The sequence below is a fragment of the Xiphophorus hellerii genome, chromosome 10 (genome assembly GCF_003331165.1).
Source record: "Xiphophorus hellerii strain 12219 chromosome 10, Xiphophorus_hellerii-4.1, whole genome shotgun sequence".
Classification (NCBI taxonomy): domain Eukaryota; kingdom Metazoa; phylum Chordata; class Actinopteri; order Cyprinodontiformes; family Poeciliidae; genus Xiphophorus; species Xiphophorus hellerii.
In genome coordinates this window covers 11,832,271-11,844,444 of record NC_045681.1, presented here as the reverse complement: position 1 = coordinate 11,844,444, position 12,174 = coordinate 11,832,271, and the positions used below count along the sequence as shown (strand labels likewise).

The window sequence follows — 12,174 nt, the reverse complement described above, 5'->3', positions numbered from 1 at the left end:
GTCGAGAGAAGAGAAAGGATTCCATGATCTCTGCAGGTGATGCCGAGTTCCCACGAGATTACCACACCCTGGCTGCCAGGGGCGGCCGTGGGGCACGGCGGTTCCAGGACAACAGCAATGGCGGGTTCACGTCTTCCTCGCTGGACCGCCGCCACAACTCTGTGGCTGCAAAGAGCTTGGAGGCCCTGAACAGCATGCACAAGGCGGACATCGAACGGCAGCGAGATGCCCTGATGGACCTCCAGAAGAACAAGTACACAAACAGTCCTGGCATCTTGTCACAAGGCTCCGCTGCTGCTGGCCGACAGGTATCTTCACAAACCCACAAAATAATTAAGAAATCAATGGTTCTGCAACTTAGCCAGGAATATTTTCTTGGTAAATCCTGTTTGTGTAGTGATGTGTTTTTATAGCCTCTTTATATTTTCAATTGATGGAGCTTCTTTTGGATTTCAGGAATCCAAATCACCACATCTTGAATCCAGCTTTAAGAAAAAGCAAGGAAAAAATGCAATGCATACAGAGGATTATAAAGCTGAAATAAGGACAGTTTCTGCTGCAGATTGTAAGCTCTTTGTGAGTGTAAACAAGTTCATCTCATCAGTTACTCAGGAAGTTGCATTACAACAAGAGTTTTTGTCTTTCTGTTTTTTGAGTCCCTGACTTGGAACCCACTTATAAAAGCAAACTGTATCACAGGGTAATTTTGTGCCTTCTTTATCTTGAGATAAGTGGATTTATAGTTGTACAATTGGGTCTAACTAGGTGTAGTGACACAAAACCTCACAGTGCTTTAAATAATTTGTGTTTTTGGGGATTTATGTTGCCGTTTGAGAAGTAGAAATCTTTTAAAACAAAGCATTTTTACGCCCCCTCCATCCTCCTGCCAAAAAAACCTAAAAAACGAAAACTGAACCTGTTAGATGTCAAGCTCAGCATGGTGTTGGTTCATTAACTGTGAATCATGTAGAATATAATATCAGACCAAGAGCTGTGTAACCATATTTCTAGAATGTTTTAAAAAGTGGCAACAAATTAGATTTTGCAATTCAGAATGCATAGGAACTCTGCATAAAATGAACCCAAAATACCGACGTTGTCTTTGGAAAAGTGGTAGGAAGTTGTCTTGGAGCACTTTAAAAAGTTCAAACAGTTTATTTTGTGATTGGATTTTCCTTAAGAACTTCTAGCTATGTTCTGTTGAGATGCCTGCTGTTTAGGAGGGGGACTTTAGGGAGCTAACTTTGGACTATCAACTGAACATTAAAAATGAAACCACCAACTTTGCAGGGAGGGTAAAAGGACACGCGCACAATAAACAAGGAGCAGAAGCAGAGCTGGCTGGGTATTGAAGGAGCCTGTTAACAATGTTTGCTTTGCCTCAATACCAACATACCTTTAAATAAGTTCCCCTTATTCCTCGCTCAGTTTCTACAGTTTATTTGAAGCCTTATCAATTTACTCTTTTTAGTTTGTTACTCTGGTGATGCAATATGAATGAAAACAAAACAGTTGCTTGTTCCATCTTTAAGGCAAGGACTCTTAGGTTTTGGATATATTATTGTTCACTGCCGGTCACACGATCACAGTATGTTTTCAGTATCTGCTTAAACTCAAAAGAAAAAAAAGTTAAGGTTCCTGTGTGTGTACTCTGATGCAGCTTCATGTTCCACTTTCTTACGCGGAACATCATAGTGTCACCTTAAGGGGGAATTGAGCTCTTTCTGAGTGCCTTCTGTTTCTACATGTGGACAATTTCTTTTGCTCCCTGTGAGAAGATGGCAGCACATCGGTGGGTCCTGGATACTTACATGAGCGTATTAAGTGGTGAGATGCCTGTGGGCCTTGAGACAGAGATCATAGCACCTTTATGACCTGCTGGAAGGGTCACTAATGGCCTTTCTTTTTGCTTATTATCAGAGAGAGTGATCAATAAAAAAAAGGGGAAACAAATCCCAGAGATGTGAAGAGAAAACATCTTGAGGTGAAATTAAATTCTCTGCCCCTTCACGTCTTTATTTTCTTGGCATCTTTTACTCTTGAGTCATCAATCATCAGCTGCTCTGACTTTATATCTCAAACAGAACTGCCTGACTCAGCTATTTTATGTTTGCCTTAAAGGACTCTTTAGCAGTTATTTCAGGAAAATGGGCCCATTTCTTTCCATAGACACAAACTTAACCCCCCGAACATTGTTCCTGTATTTTTTTATTGGCACAGTGTACAATCTATAGACGATAAACTGTTTCTGACAGTTGTCTCCTTGTTAAATATGTGGTGGGTACGGCTTTGGGCTATAACCTGGATGACTGACACAGCAAGCTTTTTCATTTAGTTCAAAAGCAAAGTTGCAGTACTTTTGTTTCTGTAACACTTCACAAGATTATTGGAGAAGGATAATTTTTCTGTTCCTCTTTGCACAATCTAGACCAATGGTAATCTAGATTGTGCAATTCATCATTGGAAAACTTGATGAATTTTCCAATGTAAATTCATCAAGTTGAAAAAATTACAATGTCATTCTTCATTCTTAATTTATCTCATTAAATGAAAGAACATATAACCTTTTAGACTGGTTAGGTTTCTTTTTTGGTCCACTACAGACCTGATTGTGCAAGGTTTGATGGGAAGTTTTGGACATTTAAAGGTAAAATTTTCCTTGAATTGTCTCACATTTTGAAATTACAATTTTCCAGTGACTGTCCCAGTAACCAGTTGCAAGTTTACTTCTTTAATGGTAGAGCAGAAAATGCTTTTTTTCAACTCATTACTCCTAGTCAGTTGATTTATAAATAGTCTTGCCGTTGTTATGGAAACTTGTTGACCCCAAGATGATGGTTGGTCAGTTAGTAATTATAGGTGTTTAAAAATGGCTGATAAAGCCAGACATATTAGCTTGTTGTCAAAAATAAATGTTCTTTAGGATTAGAAAGCGGACACTTTATTCTCTAACAATCTAGAAATTGTTGAGGTTCCTACCCTCAACTTAGTTTCAAAATGTTAAAATGAAAAAAAAAAGCTCTTTTCAACAAACAATCTTTTTTTTTTCTAATTTTGACAATTTCTTTGAATCCCCCAAACTGATTAATTTTTCACGTCCACTTTGTTACTTTTAAACAATTGGATATACTTTAATTTCCTAAACTTTTTCCTCTTAAAAAAACAAAACGTCTCAAGACCATTTTGAGGGAGTTGCATCTTTTCTGATGGATTTTTGTTATTCTGCTTTTGCATTAAAGAAACGGCTATGAAATATGTTTAGTTCTGCACCCTCTGTCATTTCTCCATCTCATCTTTTTCTCCCCACCCACTCTGAGCATTCCCCCGTGCAGCCTCTGCGCATCCGACATACACCATTTGTCTGATTTAAAATAAAGAGGTGAAAACAGGTGGAGTCTGCTGTTGTCATGGCAACCCCCTGCTTCCCATATAAGGAAACTGTGTGATATCATATGGCTGGCAACGAACATGCTGTACCGAGAGTGAGGAAGCCACCGCGAAGGACAGAGGAATCGGAGGCAGAGGAGGAGGAGGAGGAGGGAATGGCTTCTTCATCGTTTCTTTTAGGGACGGAGGGGAGATAGAGAGTGACGGACGGACGGGAGGAGGAGGGGTCGGGAGACATGCTCAGTGCCTCTTAGGCGCTACTACCGGAATCAGCGAGGGGGGACTGGCAGATCCTCTGGGCGCGGGAATACACTGAGCCGCAGTGGAGAAGAAGAAGGGGGGAAAAAAGGAAATGGAGAGAGGGGAGGAAGAAGAGGGAGGCATGTGGAGCGTGAAGATGCAGAGTCACTAAGTGCAAACGGTAACTCTCTAACCTCCTCCTTCCATCCTTCAGGCGAGGCTTTCAACCAGGCTCTCTGTGACGGATGTGTTGCTGCATGATAGACGTGAATGTTTACCTGCCTCCTCTTTTATTTGGAGCTGAAGCTTGACCAGTGTGCACACACTCCATCGCCTCCTGGTGCTCAGCGTAATCTGCCTGTTTTCAGGGGAGGGTCCCGTTTCCTTCCATGCAGGCAGGTGAGGGTCAGGTGTGTCAGAGCTGCCGCAGTGATTTGTATGAAGTTGATTGCAAAAATGCTTGCGTACACGTGTGTAAGCAAAAAAAAAAAAAAAGAAAAAAAAATGGAAGCACGGCATGTGCCAGAGCACATGTGTGTTAGAGGCAAGGTGAAGTGTTGGTGAGGGAGGTTGGTGGGCACAAAGATGGCTACTTGACATGCAGGTCAGCCATGCACGTCTATGCCCAGCCCTTTCTCTCTACCTTTACTCCTGGATATCTCTATGATCGCTCTTAGGTTTCCACTCAAGAATCAGAAATTTTACAGGCGGTGATTGCTGAGTCAGTGTGTGAGGTTGGGGGTGTGAGGAGTGTGCTTAATCTAGGTGAGACCAGTAGTTTTATATTCAAAAAAAAATACCAGCTTGTTGGTGTGTTATATTGTCGGGCTGAACCCTTTTTTTTTTTTTTTCTTTTCAAATTCAGGTGACTAAACGAAGCGAGTGAGCGATTACGCAGTGCCCAGCCCTGTGTGACTGCTCAGATTTATATTAAGGATTATGAGACAATGGGTGCTTGACTTCACAATGATCAGCTGTTTGTTTCTGTCGCAGTAATAGTGAGAACCTGGGAGAAGTCTGATAATATTAATGGCCGTTTTCTCAGTTGTCTGCTTGTAATTATGGAGCAACAGTGTGGAACTGCTTCAGAGCTGAAGGGATGAAGCCGCAGGATACTGAGATTCCTAGTTTTTATATTTCAAGAAATTATTCATGACAGGGTTAGACCTCCTTTCAAAATATGGCAGTATAATTAAATTTAACCAGGAATGATTTCCTTGAATAAAATCGCTGCCTATAGGAACATTTTGAGTTCATTATTCATTCCCTCATCCCTGCAAAAAAACATTTTATTCTCATTCTAATGGTGAAATCAACCCTTTTAACATCTAAGATGCAATGATGCAGTGTGTAGCAGTCAGTGTTGGAATGAAGCAACTAATTAGAGACTTAACATAAAAACTACCTTCCAGTAACATGCATATTTTCTATCTTCGTAGACCTCGGGAGTTCCTGTTAAAGATTTTAGAGGTACCGACCAGGTTTCTTCTAGCCGGTGCCAGTCTTGTTTTGCACAGTTGAAGGTTCATTGCTATTCTTTTAATTGTGTGAAAGAGGTGGCATTCTGCATGGTGTTAATCATCTTAATATTGGGCTGTAAAATGCGCAAAAAGCCTGCAGATTCTCCATTTTAGGCCCGAGAATCATTTTATCAACATCAAAACGTTGTACGATATTCATTTGTTTATTTTGGGGAAAACCTCAATTTATGTTTTTTCAGCTGAGGATTTCAAACAGCTGCGTTGTGCTTCAACAGCGTTATCTGAGGAGATTCATTGTCTAAAGTTAAGCTCTGTGAAATGGTTTTACGTTCCACTGCCAGCTCCATTCCCAGGAGAATAAGTTTGATTGGTATACAGGCATATTAATAGTTGATAAAAATCTATTTTCTCCATTATGAAACTTGCTGCATAAAGGTATTAAATTGTGTAAATGTGGTGTTAAAGTGACGAATTCAGATTCAGGCTGGTTTGGATAGCCTTATGCAAATGAAGAAATTAAATCATAATTTGGAAGCTATTTTATTTCAAAACAGAAGAAAACTGTCAGTGGCACATAAGTTTTCATAGCACAGAATAAAAGACTCCATTCTTCTACTCAAAAATGCATCAAAGTGGTTTAATATTATGTCTGATCAGGCCTGAAACTTTGAAAATGTACTTGTTTTCTTTTTATGGCACATCAAGGAGCCTATTTTGATTCATCACAACTTAATAAGCAGCTCTTAAATGTCTAATTAAAATCTCATGAAAGCAAATTTTGCTGAGTCATCAGCTCAGTGCACAACCAACATCAGACGGTAATGAAAACTTAGTCTTTCAGGGTTCCTTCAAAGTTTGGTAAAGTTTTTTATTCCTTAGAATTTTTCATTGTGTACATGTGAATTATTCATTTTTACATGAATATGAAATGTCTGAATTTCTGAAAAATAGTCTTTTTACACTGTCAATGTAGATGACCTGCCTTTTGTGGGTTTTTTTCCCATTCCATTGATTATTCTACTTACTGACAGAAAACACAAGTAAATGCTCATCTATTCTAGAATATGTATAAAATAACCAGTTTGCTGAATTTGACCGCTAAATAGTCTTAAGGCAGTGGCAACCGTGAATTGGGTAAATTTCTGCAAACAATATAAATACATCGTATATAATAAAATCTAATAGAAATTTGACAACTTCACAAGTATTTCACAAGTGTTGTAGATTTTGAAACAAAGCTGATGTTCTAAGTTTTTCCACATGGCACAGAAACAGCCCTTTACTCCAAAATCAGATGTCCACTTCATATTGTTTCATCACTTGAGAAGCAAACTGATAATAAACAGCGACTAGTTAAATGCTTTGTTCATACATGTCCAGAATGTTTCAAACACTGATGTAAAAATCTAAAAATCAGTCTGGACTTGGAAATGAAAAATGTGTAAGACCCCTTACACATCTCAAGAGTTTGCATACCAGTTTTCCCTTGGGATGTCAATAAAACGGAACTATTTAATGTCGTAAAGTAGACTTTAAAACTGTAGACGAAAGCTCACCAAGGTCACTCATTCTTCAAATTAGAAATGCTTTCATTTTAAGTCAAACTATAAATATCAGATTAAAATCTTTTATTTAAAGCAGAGTAAGGTCAGGTGGCATCAGCTCGGGTATGGCCTCTGCGTCCTGGTTTATGGGGCTGGAAAAGGGCCCAGAAGCCCCATAATGCATATGAATCTGGGTCACTGTAGCCCACAGACCTGTTGAGGTTACATCCTCTGTTCTAGTTCCTTCACCAACTCAATCAGCAAAATGTGAGAAATTTTAATCTTAGATTTCAGGTGAGAAAACAAAACCTGCTGGGGATTCTGGCTGCTCCCAGAACAGCTGTTCAAACATACAGTTGGGGACTTCAGGCTGAATTTTAAAAGGAATATGTTTTTTAAAATTTGAACAGAATTTATTGAAGAAATGTTTTCAGATTTTGCTCTAAACTACACTGCAGTATTGAAATTAGGAATATACTTTAATTCGCAAATTTGACTATTGAATGTTTTTTGCAGCTTTATCAAATGTTGGGTGTGTTCACGTTTTTACTTGATTTATTTATTCATTTTTGTTTGTACTGTAGCGTCAGGTGTTCCTCCTGAAGTCATGAATACTTAATGCTGTGTACAGGAATGTGGAGGAATCCTCTATCTCCTTTACCAAGCTCAATGTCTGTGCTTAAACCTGCAGCTAAAATCCTCTGAAATGGTTTGTTGTGACAGATATTTGTAGATTTTCTGACTCGTTTGTTTGAGATTCTGCAAACAAAGATCATACAGGATGAGTGAAGCTTGCAAATGTAACACAATCAACAGTATGTTTGCTTGGAATTGAAGTGAGAGAAAACTAGAACTTGTGTATTCCTTGAAAATGATTTAAATATTGTGCTGCAGGATGTTGTAAAATGTGTTTCTATAATTATCTCCTTGGTGTTTTGAAGAGTTGCTTGTTCCTTTGAGTTTTTTGTTTCATTGGATGCGCATGAGAACGTTGGGAATCTCTGTTCAGATATTTTTTTTCCCACATTCTTTAAACTGTCTAGTCAAATCAGACTCTGATAATGACTGACAGAGATGACGCTCCCTAAGATGCTGAAGATACCAGAGTAGCTGAAATACCAGAAAACTGTGATTTTTCTTTTTTTTTCTTTTGAAAGGGAGTAAAATGTAGATTTTTCCTCCATACCCATCCGTGACTGTGCTCCACCTCATCGCACCAACAGAATTTAAGGAGAATACCACTGCGGAAGGGCTGACGATAATGATAATGGGATAATGATTCTTTAGCAAGGACAGCGGTTGACAGTATTGCACAATGGACAGTCTGTGCCTCAAAAAAGCCCAAAGGACTTATAATTGGTTTCAGGAAGATGCAGAATATCCATGCCCCACTGCACATCAATGCGAAGAGGATGAACAGTGTGTCTAGCTTCAGATTTGTGGGCACACATATCTCAGGGGATCTGACATGGACAACAAACAAAACAGTGTTGGCTGTGAAGGAACATCAGCAGCTGTATATCCTCAGAATGCCCAGAACAGTAAATCTGCCACATTCTCCCTTGAAGACTTTTTACTGCTGCTTTGTTTAAAGCATCCTCACATAGCAGCTTGATATTGAATACAACTCTGCAGGAGATGAAACATTTCTAAAGATGCTTGAACATCAACTACCAGCTTCTGTCTGGACATTCTCTAGCTTTGTGCTACTTTCTTTTAAAGTCTTGGTCTTGTCTCTGTCTCAAATGCATTTTCATTCAGTCCCATCTCTGTCTTGGACATGATGGACAAAGAATTTGTTTCTCAAAATCTGTCAAGATCACAGTTGCAAAATTTTTTCCTGTGGTTAAAAAAAAACACAAAAAAAACTTTAAAATGTTGGTGCTGCCACCTGTGCCCCTGCATGCTATGGACAGGGTGATGAGAGGATAGAGAAAATCAGTCACTTCAGTTCAATTGAACAGAACAGATATTCTGTATGCACAACCAGAAAGAATGCTGAGTGAGATGACACCTCCACCTGTCTGGTTTTCCTCTTTAACTTGTTACTGGCTTGTCAGACTTATTGGACAAATGTTGTATGTAGCTGAGGATTGGCTTACACACACGTTTGGGTTCTCCTGGATGCTGTGGCAGTGCATTTAGCTGAAACATTTAGGTGTTGCAACCAGTTAGTTTTACTGTAGGCAGATTTTCTGTAAATGTTTGAATTTACAACCTTAATGGCCTTGTTGGCCATGTGAAATTCAAAAGTGGACCACATGGCAATGGAATAACCATTGCATTTCCAATGCGTCACTGTTTACTTTATATCATGAAGATGCACCTATGCACGTGATTTTGCTTATGGCATCAATATGCAGGACGGGAAGAATGCAAGCCAGAAGAGGCAATGTGATTGAGAGGACAATATTCTGCTGGGAAAACTTGGGTCCTATTATTTTGACATGACCTACCTCTAAATTGTTTGAGATAATGTACACAATTTCAATATAAACTTTTCTTCTTAATGGATGTGGGCTATTTCAACAGGATAATGCATCCTGCTACAAAGGAGAATGGCTTAAGGACCACAACAAAATGTTTTAGGTGTTGAGTTGAGGTTGAAATGCCCCGGCTCTGAATCCATTTTATCAGTTAGATGTTTTGGACAAATGAGTCAGATCAAAGGAGGTTCCACCTCTCATCTTTCTGCACACAAAGGACTTGACAGGGGGTCATAATTTGTCTCCTGATTGCTCTACACTGTCACAGGTGCAGAATTTCATATTCAGTACTTCATATTTCTTGCCATGTAATCTTGAATTAATGAAAGTAAATTGAAGATAATTGACTGTATTGTAGGCAGCCGGGCCCTGCAGATGACTTCTCTCTTTGCACAGTAGATCATTATTGACAGATAGATGTATTCCCTGCAGGCTTACCACATAGCAAGCTTGCAGACAAGTCGACCGCAGACATCCACAGAGAGCCTTCCCCTGATTACATCTGAAACTTGGCTCTAACACAGTCTCAGACGTGCAACACCTACGTAATCCTTAGAAGTAGACCGTTAATCAATTCCAGATTTATTGTTGAAAGAGCCTCAGTTGAGTCACAGTTCAGTACGATAACTACATAAATGCTCAGAAAAGCATTTATATGGAAAGGGAGCAAAGGAGAACAATAAAAATACTTCAAATTAAAGACGGCAAACACATTCCCAGAACGGAGAGTTTGTATGAGGCATTGTTTGACTGACTTTATGTAATCTGCTTTGAATGCAGGATTTACAATGCATCTTGTTTCACTGGAAGAACTAACAATCACCATAGACAAGCAACAATGGATGTAATGATAAATTACCAATGAGGTTTTGAAAAGAAACTGTCACTGCAGTAGATTACTACATTGTTTGCTTAATTCCGCTAGATTGGGTTGCTTTTACTAAATAAAGATTTAAACACCTTAGAGCATCGATCTGAAACTCAAGTCATCAGAGGCAACTTTTAGGTGTGTTCCTGGTCTAAATTTTTAAATCAATTGCTTCCACAGCATCTGGTTAAGTTTTACAAAGGTCCTGGTATTTACCGTTTTTGATTCAAGTGCGTTGAAGCAGAGATCCACATCAAAGTTACAAGATGTCTGTCCTGAAGGACAGGGCTTTGAGACTTCAGAGAACAGTCTCTGGTATTCTTGTTTGTAAGAGCAGACTACAACTCTGGTCTCAATCCTTGATGTGACGCTGAAGAGGTGTCTCACTTGTGACTCTTTCTGCATTCAGAAAAATCAGGCTTTGTTCCTCTTAAAATAGATGCTTAAGGCGCCATCTCTTATGGGAGTTGTCCGTGGTTCTGAAAAAGCCCTATGGTTGTGTTGCTTAGGCCAATCTGCAGGATTGATATAGGAATATGGCACACCTGTTCAGACTGTGTCCACATTTTTCCATAATGAACTGTTTCATCCTAGGATTTCTGGCCACAGTCACAGAGAGGAAGATGTCTAGTTTCTCTCTGCTTTTTGCAGAGGATGTTTTGTTGGTGTCTTTACACACAGGAGTAATTGGCAGCAGGGTTATGAATTATTGCCTCCAAATTTGAACCATGGTTCTCAAATGGCAAAGGTGGAATGATTGCTGTAGGTCGGATTTAAGACTGCTTCTGAGTTCAAGTTCCACGGATGAGTTCAAGTACCTTAATGCGTTATGCGCTAGTGAGAAGGGCAGTGAGAGATGGCTGGACTGTGCTAGCAGGGACTTTCTAAAGAGGAAACAAAGTTAAAAGCTGCTGCTCCAACTGAAGCTGTATCGTATTTTGCTTTCAATAATATTATACCTCTTATTTTGCAGTGAGCCTGCTGGCATTGTCAGTTATTCTCCCCACTTTTGCGAAAACATAATAAAAGGAACATGAAGCAAGATGGTTTCTAATATCTTGTGGGTTTAAAGATTGACATTTTCAAATTTGTCATAAGCCATTCACAAAAACGAAAAAAGTGTAAGGTCTTGTAGCTCATTTGGATATGTCCAGTGCAGTCGAATTATGAGATAAAAGTTTTGGCTTCTTCCCATTTGAAATGAAAACTCCAGCTTCCTATTTAGGCTTATGCACATTGCTTTGATCTGGCTCCTGGGTCCACAGCAGCCTCCTTCGCATCAATGGACCATAAGGCTGGTCTGTGGAGCTTTCTGGGCCTGCATCATTAAAACTGGCATTAAGTCACTGCAAATGTTGATTAACTGCTAGAATCCATTACACGCAATTAAATTACCATTACAATGGCAGCGATGGAAGACGCAAGTTAATCTGGCCATCATCACAATAATTCTAACATAATTTTCCCACCCAGAAGATTGTTGGAAAACACTCTTATTTGTTGGTTTGCTGACATAAGCAGATCTATTGTGTGGCCATTCAAATAGATTAAAGTTAGTAAAATGTGAACATGTTTTAGTTTAAATGTTTTATTTTAACAGCAGATCAACAAAGATATATTCGGATCATAAGAATCCATCTCAGAAATTCTTGAGTAATTGTGATCAGTGGCTTTGTCTCTGATATTGTGACAATTGAGGCAGTTTGTGAGTTTCGCTGTCCGTGTGTCACCTTTCCAGTTCAGAACAGAATGAATTCAGCCTTTATATCAACCCATCTCTAATATCAAATTCACTATTTATCGGATGGGGCCATAAGTAGAATTATTTCAGTCATTGTTGCTTAGCCTTTTTCACGGTCTCGTAAGTGCTGTTTACCATACTGTAGAAACTTATTAGCAGATTAATTTCCCCATGCATTTATTATAGAGGTTTATTCTGGATTAGGGTATTCAGCACATGAATCATTCTTTGTAATCATATTTCTCAACAAATTTGATTTACAAAAGCCAAAATCTATACAATTAATCTCTTAAAGCACCACCTGTCGAGAAATGTTTACACAAGAGTGGATCTATTTCAAAGCTAAAGGTTTAAGGCACTGATGTGGGAAAGTCCAAATATGCTTTGTGTCGATATCAACACTCTTTATCAACCTGTTTCCATTCAA

General features: G+C 39.1%; 1 protein-coding gene across 11 annotated transcripts in view; it reads left to right on the top strand.

Annotated features, from left to right (window-relative positions):
- Positions 1-12,174, top strand: part of srcin1b (SRC kinase signaling inhibitor 1b) — a 100,015-nt gene that overhangs the window by 38,641 nt on the left and 49,200 nt on the right. For 9 of the 11 annotated variants that reach the window (XM_032574277.1, XM_032574283.1, XM_032574282.1 and 6 more), the window contains one exon: positions 1-308. In XM_032574277.1, coding sequence (XP_032430168.1) covers positions 1-308 — 308 coding nt within the window. Of the gene's footprint in view, positions 309-3,327; positions 3,809-3,856; positions 4,027-12,174 lie in introns of those variants that run through there. The other 2 variants (XM_032574285.1, XM_032574284.1) reach the window with 2 other exon arrangements.